Source organism: Fistularia commersonii, chromosome 19, assembly GCF_037954325.1.
Source record: "Fistularia commersonii isolate RoL2024-O1a breed Wild chromosome 19, RoL_Fcom_v1.0, whole genome shotgun sequence".
Classification (NCBI taxonomy): Eukaryota; Metazoa; Chordata; class Actinopteri; order Syngnathiformes; family Fistulariidae; genus Fistularia; species Fistularia commersonii.
The window spans coordinates 3,098,574-3,118,901 of record NC_141302.1 but is presented as its reverse complement, the minus strand read 5'-3'; the positions used below and the strand labels follow the sequence as shown (position 1 = coordinate 3,118,901).

Sequence of the window (20,328 nt, the reverse complement as noted above, 5' to 3'; positions counted from 1 at the left end):
ACACTTTATTTTTCATTGTATTTCTTATCCTCCCTCCGTCCTACTATTGTCTATTATTGTTATGTTTTGCTTGAAACTCTGGCACAACAATTTCCTTTGGGATAAATAAAGTTGTTCTTATTCTATCTTAATCCCAGTCTGATGCTATTTCCAGTTTGATGCTTATCCCAGTGTGATGCTAATTCCGGTCTAATGCAAATCCCGGTCTAATGCTAATCCAAGTCTGATGCTGAACCTAGTCTGATATTAGTCCATATAAGATGTTGAACCTAGCCTGTTGCTAGTCCAACTCTGATTCTTATCCCGGCCTGATGCTAATCCCAGTCTGATGCTCATCTCAATCTGATGCTAATCCCGGTCTGATGCTAATATCGGTCTGATGCAAATGTCGGTCTGATGCCAATCCCAATCTGATGCTAAACCTGATATCAGTCCATATCTGATGTTGAACCTAGCCTGTTGCTAGTCCAACTCTGATTCTAATCCTGACCTGACGCTAATCCCAATTTGATGCCAATCCCAATCTGATGCTAAACCTAGTCTGATATTAGTCCATATCTGATGTTGAACCTAGCCTGTTGCTAGTCCAACCTTGATGCTAATCCTGGTCTGATGCTAGTCCCAGTCTGATGCTTATCTCAATCTGATGCTAATCCCGGTCTGATGCTAATCTTGGCCTGATGCTATTTCCAGTTTGTTGCTTATCCTAGTGTGATGCTAATTCCGGTCTCGTGCTAATCCCAGTCTGATGCTAATTCCGGTCTAATGCTAATCCCAGTCTGATGCAAATTCTGGTCTAATGCTAATCCTAGTCTGATGCTTATCCCAGTCTGATGCTAAACCTAGTCTAATATTAGTCCATATCTGATGTTGAACCTAGCCTGTTTCTAGTCCAACCTTGATGCTAATCCCGATCTGATGCTTATCCCACTCTGACGCTAATCCCAATCTGATGCCAATCCCAATCTGATGCTAAACCTAGTCTGATATTAGTCCTTTTCTGATGTTGAACCTAGCCTGTTGCTAGTCCAACGTTGATGCTAATCCCAATCTGATGCTAATCCCAATTGATGTCAATCCCAATCTGATGCTAAACCTAGTCTGATATTAGTCCTTTCCTGATGTTGAACCAAGCCTGTTGCTCATCCAAGTCTGATTCTAATCCCGGTCTGATGCTAATCCTAATCTGACGCTAATCCGGGTCTGATGCTAGTCCCAATCTGACTCTAATCCCAGTCTGAAGCTAGACCTGGTCCAATGAAACCGATCCGGGTGTGTGTCGCGCGGCGGCGGCGTGCAGCTCGCGTGCCTCCACCCTTATGAGCCGCGTCCGTCGCTGGCGGCGGCGACTCTCCTGAGGTGGAACCGCCGCCCCTCCCGCTTTTGGCGTGCAGAAGCGCCGACCTCCCTTTGTCAGGTTTGCCCTTTGGCGGCCGTCCAGTTTAAAAACGGCTTGGAACCGGCAGGGCGGAACAAACCCGCCCGAACCAAACAAACCCGACTCCCGGTTCCCCCCCCTTCCTCCATCCGTCGCCGCGAAAACCTTTCGCTTTCGCTTCGGAGGAGTTAGGTCTCTCTTTCTCGTCACCCGGAGACGGAGGACGAGAAAGAAGGGGAGGAGAAGGAGGAGGAAGTCCAGGCTTTTCAACATTGTCCGAGTCACCTGTCGTCACATTCCAGAGAGAGACTGAAAAGAAGAAGGAGGAGGACAAACAACCGGCCTCCCTTTCAGCAAACTCCTCCTTGGAAACGTTTATGACACCGGTGTTTACACACCCACACCTCCTCCAACAGCATGCAACCCTGCATTGTTTACTTTTATTATGTATTTACTATTTTAATCTTCATGCAGTTGTTATATTCATGCTCATGTGTTTACTGCTAAAGGGAACATTTCAACAACACAATGTAACTTCAAGTCAATCACACAAACTGTCCGCTTAGAAAGCAACACTGATTCATTTTGACTTGTTTTAAGAACGTTACATCAACGTTAGTGTGTTTCTACGCTTTCTTTTTGCGTGTGACTCCAAATCCAGACCTCCGTGGGTTCATACATTTGATTTCCCACTGATCAGGATATTCAACTACGTAAAGACCAAAGTATTTAATAAGAATATAGTATATCCTTGTTTTTGCAGGGGTTACGTTCCAAAAAGAACCCGTGATAGGCAAAATCCGTGAAGTAGAAACCTTTATTTTTTTTTTATAATAATTATACAATTAAATACTCTATTATACATCGCCGCTGTCGTCCTTATGTTTTTTTTTCTTCCTTCTTTATGGAACGAACGGAAGATTCATTAATTCCGTAATGCCGACCTACAGCCACATAACTTTTACCTCCCCTTAGCATGTCCAGAAGTTTAACTTTATCTGCCATAGATAGCATCTTCCTGCCGCAGGTGTTTTTGTCGGTCCAGAGCGTTTTGTTGACATTATGGGTTTTAGAGAAACTGGAAATTGCAAGAGAATTTGCACGTACGTCATGTAAAATTGGCAAGCTGTTTTACATACGTGTACATATTAAACTGCAACGTTATTGACGCACAGGTAGAGAAGAAGCGGAGTGACTTTTTAGCCAATCAGAATGCAGAACACAACGCACCATGCAAATCCGTGAAGTAGCAAAACGGTGAAAAGTAAAGCGTGTTATAGCGAGGGATCGCTGTATTACATTCAGTCACACCTAGGATGTGTTGTTTTAGTGTTCCCTTCTTTTTTTGAGCAGTGTATATATAAAAGTTTATATATATATATATATATGGAGGGGTCTCTGTGGGGTCCTGGCAGTGAGGGTGGGTGGGCTGCCGTGTGTGTGTGTGTATGTGTGTGTGTGTGTGTGTGTGTGTGTGTGTCTCAGGAGGGGTCTGGAGGAGCCAGTCTGGTGTAAAAGGAGGGATGACCTGGATCAGGGCTTCTCTCTGTCTCCCCTCCTCCCTTCCTATCGTTCACCCTTCTTTCTCCCCCTCTCTCTTTTCCATTCTCTCTCTCTCTCTCTCTCTCTCTCTCTTTCTCTCTTTCTCTCTTTCTCTCCTTCTTTTCCCCTCCATCTCCCCCCCGGTGGGGTCCAGATGTCTCCACATGAACTCCAGAATGATGGGAAGTAGTTGGAAAAAAAAGGAAAAGACTACTATTATATTCCTTTTGAAGACAACTTATTTTTAGTGTGTGTGTGTGTGTGTGTGTGTGTGTGTGTGTGTGTGTGTGTGTGTGTGTGTTCTCTTGTGGGGAAAGACCCGACTGTGAAATATGAAGTGTTAACCAACGCAGTGTGTGTGCGTGTGTTTTCTCTCTCACACACACACACACACACACTGCTCTGGATGGTGTTAAAGTAAGTCTTCAAAAAAAAAAATCAATGAAATTTAGGCCTCATTCATAAATTTGAAACGCTTGTGTGTGTGTGTGTGTGTGTGTGTGTGTGTGTGTGTGTGTGTGTGTGTGTGTGTGTGTGTGTGTGTGTGTGTGTGAATGGCCAGGAAGCAGTTTAGCGGATAAGTGACTGTTGATGACTGAAATACTCATTCTCACTCTGGTCTTTCACACACTAACACGCGCACACACACACACACACACACAGATCAACACCTCCTGTGTATGTGTTTGTGTTTGTGTGTGTGTGTGTGTGTGTGTGTGTGTGTGTGTGTGTGAGACTACCCCCCCTCACTCCAGTCCCGTTCTGAGAGAAAGCATTAGCTGCTACTCATCTGATTGTTTTGTTTTGCTAGCTTTAGCGCTGATGGCTTCGTTCCCGCCGCCATCTTGAAAATGGCGCCGGCTCGTTGATGCATCTGCGCGGCGAGCCAATAACGGCGGGGCGGCGAATCCTCCGGAGAGCGGACGGGACACGTTCTGACGCCGGGACCCGAATTCCCCTCGCGTTGTGTAACCCCGCCATGCGTGACTTGGACCTTCCAGGCCTTTCCACCAACGAACATTAACTGCAGACTTTAAGTTCTGTAAGTCCTCACTGTGTGTGTGTGTGTGTGTGTGTGTGTAGCGTTACGCCGGTCTGCCCTAAAATACCAGAGAACCTGTTGGCGGAGTTGATCCGGTTCCCTCTAGAAGGAAATGGCGTGTTGAGTGTGGGAATTGGATAGACTGGAAGAGCGAAAACTTCTGCAGGAGGAATTCACAGAAGAGAAGGAAGAAGAAGAAGAAGAAGAAGAAGAGGAAGAAGAAGAAGAAGAGGAGGAAGGACACCTGTGGGAACGCGAATCAAAAACACCTGTAGTTTGATTTGAACCTTTGAAACCGAACCCAACCTGATGCCCTTTTATCACATCATGAATCAAGATATTCATCCATCGGACGATCGTTCGCCAGCCAATCACGGGGCCACGTATAGAGACATACAACCATTCACCCTCTCAATCACATGTCTAAGCAGCGACGTGTGTGTGTGTGTGTGTGTGTGTGAGTGTGTGGAACACTGACACTAATAAGTCCCCAGGGTCAGGTCATGGTTGGCCTGCAGCTCCTGCACGCTTGCACCCAGGGGTCACAGTGGGCGGGGCTAATCAGGGGAGTGGGCGGGGCTTGTCCGCGCACAGCATGCATGTGCATGACTGGATCTCACTTGCTGTCAATCAAACACATTCCGCCCGATCGGGATCGTCAAAACGACCGTAGGCCAGCTGGACTGCAACGACGGAGAATGGAGCGGTTAGCTTCGCTAGCACGCGCGACAGCTTGTCGGCCATGTTTGTTTACCTTCCGAACGTGCTTGCGTGGAAGGGCCGGGTCAGTAGCTCGGTTACCGCCCGGTTACCCACGCCGGTTATAACATCACATCATCCGACGGTAATATCTCACCAGATGAGACTTTTTTCTCCTTCCAAAACTAACCAAAATATAAAAAAAAACATCAAAAACGGCACGCGTCGCCCTGGCAACGCTCGGATCCCGACCCCGGGCCCGAAGACAGCTGCCTCGGCTCTCGGGATCGGGAAACGCTTTGAAATGGAGAGGAGAGAGGGAGTCGCGGAGGGAAGGGAGGGAGGAGGGCCTTCCAGCCGGCGCCGTTTGATTGACGGGCGGGGGAACGCCGGTGTCGGCGCGCTCGGCCTCCGTCCTGGAAACCAGAGGAGCGGCGGGCCGGCGAAGGGGAGCCACTCTCGCTTCTCTTTTTCCTTTCCAAGCCGTTCCGGCGAGCGCCGCAAATTATAACGTGAAAGCGGCGGCGGCGGCGGCGGCGGAGGAGGGGGTAGGCGGAGAACTGGACGGAGTAAAAAGCTCCGCCGGATCTGCATCGTCTCAACAACACGTACTCAGGGACAGGCGGCGTCCGGCGCCAGCGAATTCCGATCTGCAGGGGAAACAGCGAAGCCTCGCCAGGTCGGAGAGTTATTACACCGCTATTAAAAGAGGTCGGTTTAGTCAGGGGTCGCGGCGCCCGCGGCAACCGCCGTTCGGTTTCACGCCGACGCCACTCCTAATTCGCGCCCCTGTAAAACCGCCGATCTTTCGCCTCCAACCCCCCAGAGAATTGGGAATAAAGTTTAATAAAGTGCTAGGCTAATAGTGGCTTTATTAGCTAGTGAGGGGCTAGCTAATTAGCCACCTAGCTTGGGATGCGCTAAAGGGGCTTCAATGGAGCAGACCCTGGTATCGCGCAGCTGCTGGCACGTGCACCCACACACACACACACACATACACACACACACAGCTGTAGCCACATCCTAATGAGCATTCCAACATGGGAACGTAAAGATCCTGTTTTCATGTGTTCGGGCTGTTGAAGCAAGGACGTGTGTGTGTTTGTGTGTGTGTGTGTGTGTGTGTGCATGCATCTGCGTCCCATGACGGTGGTGGACTTTTCCCCAAATTCCAGGATGTTGTCGTCCCCCAACCCCCTTTTTGTTTTTGTAATGGAAACTTTTATTCGGTGGCTCATTTTGTTTGGCCGGATTCCGGAGGGTCTGCAGGATCTGCAGGGTCTGCAGGATCTGCAGGGTCTTCAGGATCTGCAGGGTCTGCAGGATCTGCAGGATCTGCTGGGCTTCCAGTCTGGACCACCACCTCCATGTTTGTTTGTCACCGAGGGTAGCCCCCCCCCCCCCATCCCCTCCACGCTCAGTGGAAAGTGTGGCGTGTCCCAGTTTGGCTCTGCGACCCCTTCACTGGACCCGGAACAAAACGGGAAAAAGCCACTCCAGAGTTTTCCCGAATGGCGGTTGAATGGCGGGATCACGTGGAACTTCCTGTTCCAGCAATTATATTATTATATATGCATCATTTACTGATGTGTTTCCCCCGAGGCCTTTCATTTCTATATCGGCGGAAAATGTCGTGACAGACGATGATGATTTAAAACTGTAGATGTACGATCCTGAAAATACAACGCTGCATCCTTTTTGTGAAATAATATGGTAAAAAGGAAAATCAAGAAATTGTATGAAAATTGCCAAAAAATGATTGAAATCCGGAAAAAAAAAAAAATCAATCATTCAATAAAGAACATGTGGTAAAAAGGAAAATCAAGATATTGTCTGCAAATGACCATAAAAAGGAAATCCTTGAGAAAAAAAAAACGCAGCATATTTCAATTGAAAAAAAAAATACAATATGTGGTAAGAAAAAAATGGACAAATAAAAACCAGGAAAAACTCAAACTAATCAAAACAAATGAAATTCACAAACCTAAATTCTACCATAAAATAAAATTATTAAAAAAAAATAAAGGAATGGTATGAAAATTACCGAAAAAAAGGAATACTTAAAAAAAAGGATCCTTCAATTGAATAAAATAAAATGTGATGAATTGTTTGATAAATAAAAAGACAAATTAATATGACAAACCTGAATTCTTCCACGAAATAAAACAGTCAATAAAAATCAAGAAATTGTGTTAAAAAAATTACCAAAAAAAATTGATACTCTTAAAAAATTAAATGAGTTCTTCAATAAAATAAAATAAAATAAAATAAAATAAAATAAAATAAATGGTTGGATAAGGAACTAGACAAAAATATAAACAAGAAATAATTGAAAATAAAATAAATTTAAAAAATGATAGAAATTAGAGGAGAAATTAAATCAAGAAATTGTATTAAAAAAATGAAATTAATAAACTCCTTAAATCGTTCAATAAAATAAAATATGCAATCAACAAATTGATGGAAGATTACCATAACAAAATTAATTATAATAAATACTGAAAAAATATTAGAATCCCTTACTCAGATAAAGTAAAATAAAATTAAATTCAAAATAAAAATTCAAAATTCAAAATAAAAAAATCTGAATTCTACAGTAGGACAATAAAAAAATAAAATTAGATGAAGATGTTAAAAAACAAGAAATGTTTAAACAAAAAAATGATCTCGGTAAAAAAGAAACACTCATATCAACAAGCAGTAAAATTAAAATGAAACAAAATGTTAAAGTTTGACCTCATGGTGTGTTATTGTGTAACTCGCCCGATCCGTCTCTCAGCATTAGCATGAACACACACGCTCATTAAAACTCGTTCTCTCACACTTTACATAACGCTGGAAACCAGCCCGAGGCCTGTTTAGATACATGGGGTGCGCACACACACACACACACACACACACACACACACACACACATGCACAAAGTTGGCCAAACCATCCCCTCAATTCACTACGGCGCTACTTCACGACAGAAAAACTACTTGTGTCATTCCTTAAAAATCCACCCCCACCCACCCACACACAAACCCACACACACCCACACACACACACACACACACTCGGAGCCCTAAAACTGACTGTAACCCGACGCTGCGATGCGGAGTCGGACCACAACGCACCGAGGGGGCGAGGTGAGAGGATCGACAGCTGGGGGTGAAAGAGGGAAAGAGGGAGGGAAGTGTGTATTTTGGCGACGGCGTTTTGAGATTAATTCTAGAAGCTCCGAATTAAATCTAAATATTAGCGGCGCTGGGGTTTGTTTGGATTGGAAATCACCTCCTGATTGGGAACATGTGGGCACACCTGTGCACGCCATGGAGGGTTAATCCCAAACACACACACACACACGGCGGCCATGTTGGAAATATCGAGGGATCCCGCGTTCAGCTGTCGGGTTTCCAGGAATTAGCTTGGTGGAAAAAAAAAAAGAAGTGATAGTGGGACGCCGCTCGTTTTTGACGCCGCCGCCGCCGCCGAGTTGGGGGGGCGGAGGTGTCGCCGTCTTTCGCAGGGAGCTCTTCGGTTTCCCAGCCGGTCGGTCACGGCAGATTTATCAGCGTGGGCTGCAGGAAACACGTATTCGGGAAAAACAAAACAGCTGAGATTATGTAACACCGGCGCTGGAAATGGAACCAAGATGTGTCCTCGCCGTAACCACGGAGCCACGGCGCTCGCTGTTCGCTGCACGCCGTTACCCCCCCACACTCCCGTCACAACCCCAGCAGAGGCTCTCATTAGCACGCCGTTGCTAATCAGGCTAATTCTGTGTGTTTCCAAGTGTTAAACCGGTGCGTTGCTACGGGAACAGCTGGCGGGATATCGGACACACACACACACACACACTGATGATGTGAGGAAGCGGCGTGACAGGGGGAGTCCGGTCATGTGACACACCGGCGCCCTCCCTTGCTACATGCTAGCTAGTTAGCATTAGCCGCTATGTTTTTAGCCACGTCACAGACGCTCACTGAGGCCTGAATGTGCAGGAAAAAAGATGATTGACGCTTATACGGGGCTGATCGATAATCAATAAATAATCGATAATCAATTCCTGAAATAAATAAAACAGCGCCTTTAGCCGTTAAAAAAAAAAAAAAAAAGAAACTACGCTCCCTGTTAAGGTGCCGCTAAAAAAAAACAAACTGAGGCCTGAACGTGCAGGAAAAAAGGTGATTGACACTTATACAGGGTTGATCGATAATCAATAAATAATCGATAATCAATTCCTGAAATAAATAAAACAGCGCCTTTTTTAAAAAAAAAAAAAAGAAACTGCGCTGCCTGTTAAGGTGGCGCTAAAAAAAACAAACAAACAAAAAAAAAAAGGCACGCCATCCCGCGTGATTCACAACACATGTGGGACCCCGACGCCATTTTGTTTTTTACTTCCCGCTCGCACGCCTCGTGTTCACGCCGACCTCGGTACGGGATTTCGCTCGCACATTCATCGCGCGGACGTTGGGTTTTCGGGCGTTTGGAAAAGAACGATGGAGAAGCTCACATCAGCAAAAAGAAAAAAAAAATGGCGCCCCTCCCCCCCCCCCCCCCCGAGTGTGTGTTTGTGTTATGGCGTTCCTGATTGTGCCTCGCCGTTTGTCCCGATGCGCCTTTTGTCCGCGGGCGGCGGCGTCCCGCCAGGGGGGCCGCCGTGTTCGGCCGCGGAGAAAGGAGGGCCTGTTTTCCAGAATAAAAATAGCCGGCCTTCACATGAGAACCAGGGGGATTCCCCCGCCGAGCGCAGATACACAGCGCCGTGTTTTTCATTTTCACCCACACACACACACACACACACACACACACACACACACACACATGCTGCCAGGGAGACACCACATCCATCAGTGTGGGAAGCCATCGATTAAGACGCGCACACACACACATCGGTTGCAGCCGGACGGCGAGGAGGGATTCAAAGAAATAGATAAATCACAATATCCCGGAGCCTCCCTTTTAAATATATAGATTTAAATATATATGATATAAATGATGATATATGGATGATAATCCAGGTGTGTATGGTGAATGCGCTGATGGGCTCCCGGCGGAGTGAAACCAAAGTGATTTATCTATTTATTTCTAATTTTTCTAGCTTATCTTGTCTTTAGTATTTTTTTTCCCCCGCACATGTGTGTGTGTGTGTGTGTGTGTGTGTGTGTGTGTCGTTTTGCTGCATCTTCGCCAGATGATGATCTACTTCTGGATATGCTGTAGATGTACAGCAGATGACGGTAATATAGCAGTAATAGCATAGTAATAACTTAGTAACAGCATAGTAATAGCATGGTAATAACAAAGTAATAGCATAGTAATAACATAGTAATAGCGCAGTGATAGCATAGTAATAAAGTAATAGCATAGTGTTATCAATAAAAATAATAATGAAAAAAATACATGGTTCGATTAAAATCGGAAGACCGCGTGACTTTTTCGGCTCTTTTGGTTGATGTTTGGTGAAGCTCCGTGCGATAAAGGTGGAATAACCACAGTGTTTTTAGGCGCTACGTCACAGATGCCGGACAGAAACATCAACGGGGTTGTGTCGCTGAATCCGATGCCGCAAACTGAAACTCCCGACGGGTCAGATAGGCCTCGGGGCCTCCAGGTAATCCCCGCATCGGCGGGGATTAGGACGAATCCGACCAACGGGACGAAGCGTAGAAGAAGCGAGAAGGTCGGCGGCGGCGAAGCGGCCCTGACAGTAGCCCTCGGGGAGAGAGGGGTTGTACCACCGGATCGGAGATTGGCGGCTCCATCCCGGAACCGGTCCACAGCCGGACTTTGACCCCCCAAAAAAGTTTGACGGCCCACCTCATCGGAAGATCTCCTTCTTGCACAAACGCCTCATTCATTTATCGGATTCACCCCGAAACTCAGGAGTCGGAGCAAAGACCCCCCCCCCCCCCTTCCGCGGACCTCCACCCCTCTGTCTGAGAAGCCCTCGCAAAGGGGATTCCAGCAAGAGCAGCCCGAACTTCTGCGCTGCTTGGGCTGTGTAACAACGTGGTAATAGCGTCGTAATAACACCGTAATAGCGTCGTAATAACATGGTAATAACGCCGAAGTGAGAGGCGCAAGGAGAAAAAAAAAGAAAAGGAAAAGTTCCGAGCCCTTACCTGGGATATGGACATGTTCAGGTAGACAAAGAGCCCGGTGGTGGAGGCGATCTGCAGAACCACCACCACGACCACCACCAGCGCCACCCACATCTTGGACGGCGCCTCCCGGCGCGCCGCTCCGCCCGGCCCGCCGGCCGGGACCATCATGTAGGTGGTGGACTCGCTGCTCACCGATCGGAAGTAATCCTGCTGCTGCTGCTGCTGGTGCTGCTGTGCGCTCGGAGCGGCCATGGCGTCCCGGACGCATGGGGAGGACGTGGTGGTGGGGGGACCGGGGTGCAGAGAGGAGCCCGGGTTCGACCGACTGACCGCGGCGGGAGAAAAGGGGGGCGGGTGGTCGGAGGAAGGGGGGCGGGGGGGCGGGAAGGGGGAGTTTAGGTGTCCATGCGTCCGACGCCGGTGGAGCTCCGCGCTGCTCTGGGAGGAGGAAGAGGAGAGGCGGCGGAGAGGAGGAGTGGGAGGGGCGGGGTAACCTCCGCATCACCCCCGGAGCCAAGGAGGAATGCTTTACACGCTGCGGGAACTTTGAAAAAAATAAAATAAAAGTAAAGCATTTAAAAAGTTTTTTTTTTTTTTGGAGGGGGGGGGGGGGGGGTTCCATGGAAATGCCTCGCCGTTTGTTTCATTTTTATTTTTTTTTGAATGTCACTACTGCACTTCCAGGAGTCGCCGCTAGAGGGCGCTGTTTACACTCATTTCAGTTGATCAGGAATCGATCCAGACAAATCGGATTCTGATAATTCATTTTTAATTCAAAAGCTCATTTAGCCCCCCTCCCAACCGAAAAAAAAACACCAAAATTAAAAAAAAAAAAAAAAATCAATAATAAAATCCTTTCAATTTTTTTTTGGGGGGGGGAGACTTTGTCAATAACCCTCTATGCCTCTGTCAGGCTTTTTTTTTTAAAAAATCACTTTTTATTGAAACCACTATACTCAACACACGCAAAATAAACATTTAAACTAATAAATAAAAATAGAAATAATTCATAATAATCAGCGGTAAAAATTATTATATTCAGCATTTCAAATTCAAAGCTCATTCTAATCAAATAACAAAAATAAGTAACAATTATAATAATAACTATAACTTTGTTTGGTCTTCGTCAATAACCTTGGCGCTTTTTACTTATTAAAAAAATATTTAAGCCACCTAACTCGACACTCAAGGACACTGCACAGACACATACATAGACACAAAATACAGATTTAAAAGGAGCAATACGAATAAAAAACAATGAAAATAATTCATTGTGATAATCATAACAAATAGCAGTATTGATGATCAAGTTAAACACACACATACCAGTAAAAAGACATTGTTTTTTCGTGTTATTACACTGTAGTTACGTTATATGTATATATACATATATATATATATATATATATATATCAGAGTCAATTTACGGGTCTGCTTGCACTCGGCCAAAGAAAAGCTATTTCCACACTTTTCGTGGGGGTGGACGGTAACGGGAGGAAGGTAAATCAAATGAAAGCGATTGGAAGAGACAAAAAAAGGGAGGGATATATTAATGCGCACACACACACACACACACACACACGCACATACGGACACACACACACACCTCGGCCTCGACGGCCATTTTTAGGGGGGATGGGGGGCTTTACACAAATATTTGCCCAGTGTACTCCTCTTTATCACCAGTTTATCCGCACACACACACACACACTCACACACACACATAGACACACACGCACGCACGCACACATGCACGGGAAAGGATTTCATTCTGCCGACTCTGTTGTTATTGGATGGGATGTTCAATCGCAGCGGTGATGAACGTGCTGTTTAGGTTTTTATGGGCCGGCGGCGGCCAAACGGGAGGCGAGGCGAGCGCGAGCCGGCTCCTTCGGAAAGCAGGAGTAGATACGGGCTGAAGAAGAGGAGGAATCACTGTTTACACTTCAGGTCTAAACATTTCCTTTGTTTCTCTTCGACCAAAACGGCTGTGGAAGCGGAGCTGTTTCTTGGGCAGATGAGCTTTCAGCCAGGTTTTGTTGGACTTTAGCTTAGCATTGCTAACAGCTTTCAACCGTGAAAGAGGACGGCGGCGCTGGATTAACTTCCGACTGTCAAGGAAGGGTCAGAGGACGAGGCCGAGGTCGCCTTGCAGTACCTCATGTGTCCAGAAGGGGGCAGTGTTGAGCAGGAAAGAGCGGAAGACTCGTGGCTCCGCCCCCTCCTGGTCCAAATCGGGGCTATTTCCTTTAGAACTTTCCACCGCATCAATACGAAAAAAATCAATTGAAAATCAATCCGACAATGCACCTGGAGGGAGGTTTGCTCATTTCAATCGGCACGAAAAAATGAAATAAACTGAATCAAAAAATAAGTGATATTAAGTGGGAAATTCAAGTAAAATAAAGTGGAATAAAATAATTTGGAGCGGAAATTTTGAATAAAATAAAGAAAAAAAAAGCGAATAAAATGAAGCGAATACCAGAAATCAAAATAGAATGAAGTGGAAGAATCAATAAAATAAAATAAAGCGAAATAAAAAAAAGAATGAATTGCAAAAATTAAATGCAATAAGTTAAGATAAATCAAAGGAAATAAAGCAGAAAAATGAATAAAAAAAATCAGAATACATTGAGATATAATAAAATAATGTCTAGTAAAATAAAAACAAAATGCAAAAAAATGTAACGTCATAAAATGAGGTGCAAAAATTAAATCAAATACAATAAAGTGACAAATAAAATGTAGCGGAAAAATACACCGGAATAAAATACAACAACGTTTTCCCAAACATCATGTTCAAACTTCAACATTACCATGAATCCCCGGAGCCTCATCGGTCGGCAGGTGGGCGACGCCAGAGTCTGAATCCAAACAGAAACCAGTTCAGAACCGCCGAGGAATATCTCCGGTTCCACCGGCGCCTCCTGGAACCGCCGGCGCTGGTTTCCCCTTTTCCCAGGCGCCGGTTCAAACCACGCTGCTTGGGAAATCATGACAAAGAGATTTCCTGAAGCCGACCCAGCTCGGGGTTCAAACCTCCGGCCCGCCAGAGGCCTTTGGGCAAAAACCGCTGGAATCATTGGACTCGACTTCTCTGCTCTCCCTTTATTACCTCCAACAGACCGAACCGGTCGTTAGTTTGGATCCGAGTGGAGTCTCGGACGGGTCACCGTTCTGATACTGGATTTTTTTCAAACCCGGAATGAAGATCCCGACCGGTTCTGACAATTTCACCTCATATTCACGTGTTATTACGCTTCCGGTTACGGTTCTTGGGTCGAGTCACGTGACGTCCCGATGTCACGGCCTGGATAAGGCTAGCATAGAACAAGGGTGGGCACATTTCCAAAGAAAAGTCAATTTTTTGACAAAAACACTTATTTATTTGTGATTTCCTTACTTTTGTTTTGCTAAAATGCTAATATTAGCGTTCCCCTCCTGCAGAGTTCATGCAGAACAGCGAGGAGTTCTGTGAAACACTCGGGTGCAGGTCTCCTACGTCGTTTTGAAAAACGTGGCGATTTAATGCGAAAGCATGTTGTGTGTGTGTGTGTGTGTGTGTGAGGGGGGGGGTTGGAAGTTATTTTTTCACAGTTTATGTACTCCTCCGAGGCCCACAAAGTACTTCGAAGTACTTTCTACTCCGAGGAGCACAGAGGAGTATTTCTTCAAAGTGTCATCATCGTCCATGATTCCACCTCCTGATCTGGTCGCCTCCCTCTCACTCTCAGCCAAGCACTTATCCAGATGTGTGTGTGTGTGTGTGTGTGTGTGTGTGTGTGTGTGTTTGGACACCGCAGCTGTCCGCAATGCACCCTCCCCCCGCGATTATCTGTTGCGTGCACGTGCGTGCATGTGCATTGCTGCATGTGTGTGTGTGTGTGTGTGCGTGTGTGTGTGTGTGTGTGTGTGTGTGTGTGCGCGTGTGTGTGTATTGGTCAGCTCCAGCCCGTGGTGTGGAAACATAATGGCGGTCAGCGGTGAGGGTCGAAAGTTCACACTCGGCATTCCATGACATATCACATATCAGAGCCAGGGGACTGTCTCTCTCTCTCACACACACACACACACACACACACACGCGTTGCAGCTGGGCTATTGCTTTTGCCATCACATATTTTTAATTTTTATTTTTTTCATTCCTGTGTGTCAAAGGCTTTTTCGTCCAATGTGTCTGCCTGTGTGTGTGTGTGTGTGTGTGTGTGTGTGTGTAATTGGAATGACACATTTGCTTAAAAAAAATAGCATGAATTTTATGAGCAACTTATATATTCACACAAATGTGTGTGGGTAAAAATAAACAAAAGAAAAAAAAAAATTACAAATATTAGAAAATAAAAGAAAAGTCATCGTGTGTGAGAAACCGAACTGCGACACACAGAAAACACAGGCGTTAGCATCAGCAACGACACACACCGTTGTCAAAATGTGTGCGATTTCTGCGCCTGCGCTGCCACTTCCTGGCTACAACCAGTTACTGCAGCAAATCAACATGGCGGAAATCAAAAGGTCGTCAAGGCTTTCAGGATTGCTTCGTTTTGACTTTTGACCGCCATCCCTCGCCGCCGCCGCCGTTAGCTAAACCAGCATTCTGGCCTCGTCCACGGACGAGGCGAGGATGGCGTCGGCCAGCCGCTCGGCGAGGAGGTGGATGTCGCCGTCGCCCGCGAGTCCCCCGAGGTCTTTGCCGCCCAAGGCTCGGTCCACGATGTCGCTCGACAGGGACTCGGCGAAGGCCTCCATCTTGGACCCGACGTCGCTCTCGGTCAGCGAGCGCAGCAGGTGCTCGATGAGCTCCTCCTGCTGGGCGGCGCCGGGTCGGCCCACGTCGTCGGTCTCCCTCGGCGTGGAAGGAGGCGGCGAGGGCAGGAACTCCCTCGCCAGGCCGCCCTTCAGCTTCCTGACGAAGCTTTGGCGGCTGCGCTCCGGCGGCGGGACGAGAGGCGTGGTGGGCGGAGCGTCGGGGTAGTCCAGGGATCCGGCGGCGGCGAGGGACGGCGGCGCTCGTAAGTCCGGGCTGCCTTCCAGCATGTCATTCTCAAGACGCGGGTTTCCTTCGACTTCCCGGAGGAGTTCGCGCGCTTCCCTCAAAGCGGCGTCCATGATCACCGATGCTAGCTCCTCCGCTAGCGACTGACTGAACACGCAGCCGTGGATCTTCACCGCGGGTTCTTCCATCTCCGGCACGGATCCCGACGTCCGGGGGCTTCGGCGCCGAACTCTGCGAGAAGAAAACCAATAACTGGTTCATATATTTTCTCCACTGCTTATCCTGCAGATCTCAGACGGTAACATGCGGTGAGGTTCATGGGTAGTGAGGCTGGAGAACTGCCTGCCTCACTTGGTGGCTCTTTGCAGCTGTTTTATGATCGCTCAGCACAAGAAACTATTAACACACATAGAGTTGTTGACAAATTTGGAAATGTAGTCATCTAGGAAAAGTGTTTAAAAATTTTAATAGTGCAGTGGTAGTGCAGAGCATGCCAGCGGTAAGCCGTCATTGCGCAATCTACGTTGAGGCTCGACAGTCGGCAGCCTCACCGCATGTCTCTTCTCAGTATTTGAACAGTCCATGTGTAAATACAGCGATTTTGAATAAAAACTGGTGAGGTTAAATGAAAAATACCATAAATTCCGGCATATAAGCCGCTACTTCTTTCACGTGCTTTGAGAACTGCGGCTTTTACAAAGATGCGGCTAATTTATGGATTTTTCTCGGGTAATTACGGTGAAACTCTTTCGGCAAACCCACTCGCATTGACGATAACTCTTCAGATCGCGTTTTCTGCGCACACCCCCATCATGAAAGGGACACTCAGAAATGCATTTGATGCGGCTTGCAAATTAAAAGTGATCGAAAAGGAAATACAGCATTTGCGTTATGTACCTTAAGGAGGACCTCACCTGGATAACTCCTGAAAAAGGCACACCAGAGGCTTCATTTCCCAAAGATACTTAGGAGGAACAACCTCGCCAAGAAGTTGCTAGCATGCTTTTAGCGCTACAGCGTGTTTCGCTAGCAGCACGGCAGCAGAAAGGAAGGCACAACCAAAAAAACATCGCCCAAAACATGCTCTTCCACATGTTAGGTTATAGTTTCTATCTTACATCTCCAACTCAAAGATGCCAAAAGCCCAAAGGCGTCCACCTTGGACCCGTCACGGGGGCCACTGATGGAAACGTGCACTCGTTCATTATCTCATCCCCACTCGAGGGCTAAAACAAGGTCAATAGGAGGAACAAGACGTGCAGAGATGGTGTGAAAAAGCTGTAAAGGCCTTATATCAGTCGCAAATCCAAACCAGGAAGCGTTAAAATGGCCCCCGACTGTCGCCGCCTTCCTCTCCGCCCTTCCGTGCAGAGCGTGCGACCACAGCCTGTCACCATATGAGCTGTCAGAGCGCCAGGGCGTCTCAAACAGGAAGTTATTGTCTTTGTCTTTTCTTTCGCCTCAGATTCGTTGGGGGGAGAAAAAGTCACCCGACCGGTCGGTTTCGGCTCAATCAACGATCGGAGAGGACGCGTACGAGGAGGGGAGCTCCGACCGCCGTTCCATGTGAGAAGCGGTGGCTCCGACGCCGAGCATCTGGTACCGTTTGAGTGAAAACACGCCGTCCAAAGAGCTGTTAGCAAACAAAGCCGTTTAGCTAATAAAAATGGACAAACTGGCTGATTATCTCACTGCAGGGACCCCCCCTTCCTCCTCCTAGCTTAAAATACTTGGTATGTTTTTGATTAATAACGCGTTTATTAACCACATCTTAGGCATTGTGTTCCAACTACTTCAAATTAATAATAGTGGTACACGCAATACTTCATCGGCTCAGCGGTTCGTACGGACATCTGTGCTAATGATTAGCAGAGGGTCTGCCAGCGCAGGCGCTCCCCGCATGTAGGTACATCTGGGGGTTAGCAGGTTAGCGATTTAATTTACAAAAGAAGTAAACTGCCTCTGTGTTTTGCTTGCGATTGTTGTTTAAATCAAGAATAACACCGGTCGTTCGGTGTCGCTAGCGGTAGCTTTAGCACACTGGCACCAGTGCAGATTGGTCCTCGCTAACGGTCGTGTGAAATAGCCCTCAAGTCCAATTCAACTCAAGCTAAAGGGCTGGCTTAGAGAAAAACATGGCTAAATTACTTCACCAACTCGCTATGCAACCAGCTCGGATGCTAATGACAGATTAGCATCTGTGATGCGGTGTATATTTCGTCAGCTATATTAAAAAGTGCTAACGCCTACGCCAGTGATCGTGTGAAATAGCGCTCAAGTCCAATTCAACTCAAGCTAAAGGGCTGGCTTAGAGAAAAACATGGCTAAATTACTTCACCAACTCGCTATGCAACCAGCTCGGATGCTAATGACTGATTAGCATCTGTGATGCGGTGTATATTTCATCAGCTATATTAAATACTGCTAACGCCTACGCCAGTGATAGTGTGAAAAAGTGCTCAAGTCCAATTCAACTCAAGCTAAAGGGGTAGCTTAAAGTAAAACATGGCTAAATTACTTCACTAACTCGCTATGCAACCAGCTCGGATGCTAATGACTGATTAGCATCTATGATGCTGTGTGTTTTCCGTCAGCTATATAAAATAGCGCTAACGTCTACGCCAGTGATCGTGTGAAATAGCGCTCAAGTCCAATTCAAGTCAAGCTAAAGGGCTAGCTTAAAGAAAAACATGGCTAAATTACTTCACGAACTCGCTATGCAACCAGCTCGGATGCTAATGACTGATTAGCATCTGTGATGCAGTGCACTATATCAAATAATGCTAACGTCTACGCCAGTGATCATTAGCACAGGCTAACGAAGAGGGGAAGCGAGCGCGTCGGGGTTCGATCGTTGGATGACGGGTCGGGGTTTCTCCAAACAGGAAGTGACCTTGCAAAGGACAAAACGGGTACTTCACGCACAACTGGGACAGCTTGTTCTGTACAGAAGTACTACTGGAAGTATTCTTCTCGTACAAAATGTGCAAAATGATATTTCTCACTGTGGGAGAACCTTCAAACCAACGCCGAAACCCGGTCGTCTCTCAGACCGAGAGAAACCCAAGGGTTCCGCCGCCCGCTGAGTCTCATCTCCTTTCACCGGCGTCGGAGCAGTTTAAACACATCGTGAATCTCCATACCTGATCGGGACCCTGAACCCACCACGCCGACCCTCCCACCAACAGCTCCATAAATCGACTCCCGAACCCCCGGAGGAACAATGAAACGGCGGCACATGGAAATGCACTCACCGGTTCCCATCAGCCGGAGTGCGCTCTCCGGCGTCTCAAGTGCGAACGGGTTTTTGCACGGAAACGTCTCGACAAATGGCTTTAACACACTTCCTGAATGTTGTGAGAGAGAGAGTAAGAGGAAGTGTATCAGTGTGTGTGTGTGTGTGTGTGTGTTGAGGATGATGGATAACCACAAACACCCCTCCTCCCCCCTCAACGCTTATAATTCTTGATAATGTTCTGGAGTGGGTTTGTTAAGGTAAATAATTACCCCAAATGAAGGTGATTTGCATAAAAGTGGGTGTGGCCTACAGCTTGAAATGGGGTCACAATATCCGCGCCATTTTTGTAGTTTAAATACACTTTTTGTGGAGTTTGTCATTTTTTTTTTTTTTTTTTTTTTTGGAGTTTAAGCCACATTCCTCTCTTGGGCTGCGGTGGGAGTTCCCCTTCGGCTCCAGGGAAAATTCAAAGAATCTCAAACCCCCTCCGATCCCAGAGCCGAGGGCCCTCGTGAGCTTTTCGCCCGAAAACAGGAAGCTTAAGCGGATAAAACTGAGAAAAAAAAAAAACCCACAGCGATACCGTGAGATGATATCTCCGATGATATCTTCATCGGACGCCAGGGTAGCAAAAAAATACACAGTCTCCGGGGGTTCGCCAACGCCGTTCCGACCCCCAGGAAACAAACGGCTAACTTTTTGCTATCAGGGTCGCGTGGTTCTGCAGGGTGAGATCATCTCCGAGGTTGTTTTTCGGCGGGAGGCGTTGACGGGCGACTCCGAACGAACGACCTGTGGGTCGTTTCATTTCCACGGGACCAGAAGGGGGACGCACGCCATCTCATTTCTGCTCAGGGAGCGGCTCCTCCCAAACTCCTGGCAGCTGAATCGACGCACGCTGCCAACCTTCTGCGAGCGCAAACGTGATTTGCTGTTTTTTACGACCCGCGTTCATTTGGCGACCTCAGAGGTTCCTTTGTGTTTTCAGCTCCGCTACGTGCTCAATGTTCCTGTCCGGGAGCCACTTCGTCGATCCGGGCGAGATCTTTCCGATAGATTCTAGATCGCCGTTCCCTGGTCGCATCGCGCCAGGTCCGCCTCGTTGCAGAAACCATAATCTGTTATTTCTGGTCCTGCGGGCCAGAAGAGGGTCAAGAAGGTCAAGAAACAGTAAATAAAATTTCTAGTTGTCAAGTTTCTCTTAATACTACTAGAGTTAGATTACAGTAATAGAAGAATGATGACCAAACTCATAATGTCACAACATTACATCACATTATATATTGCTCTTTCAACTTGCAAAATACTTATTTTATTGCCTGTTTATATATTGTATGGTTA

At 46.9% G+C, this 20,328-nt stretch overlaps 2 protein-coding genes across 2 annotated transcripts in view; both read right to left on the bottom strand.

The window, feature by feature from the left end:
- The window catches only part of tnfsf10l (TNF superfamily member 10, like), a 37,160-nt gene extending 25,970 nt beyond the window's left edge, over window positions 1–11,190 (bottom strand). Inside the window, exon 1 of the mRNA XM_086165727.1 lies at window positions 10,775–11,190. Coding sequence (XP_086021853.1) covers window positions 10,775–11,008 — 234 coding nt within the window. The 5' untranslated portion in view covers window positions 11,009–11,190. The remainder of the gene's footprint in view (window positions 1–10,774) is intronic.
- Window positions 11,191–14,093: 2,903 nt separating this feature from the next.
- LOC147223447 (uncharacterized) lies at window positions 14,094–19,106 on the bottom strand. Its single transcript, XM_086166057.1, has 2 exons — window positions 19,004–19,106; window positions 14,094–15,980 (listed from the first exon to the last, which is right to left on the bottom strand). Exon 2 carries the CDS (start codon window positions 15,935–15,937, stop codon window positions 15,338–15,340), a length of 600 nt encoding a protein of 199 aa, XP_086022183.1. The 5' UTR covers window positions 15,938–15,980; window positions 19,004–19,106; the 3' UTR covers window positions 14,094–15,337.
- Window positions 19,107–20,328: the final 1,222 nt, after the last annotated feature.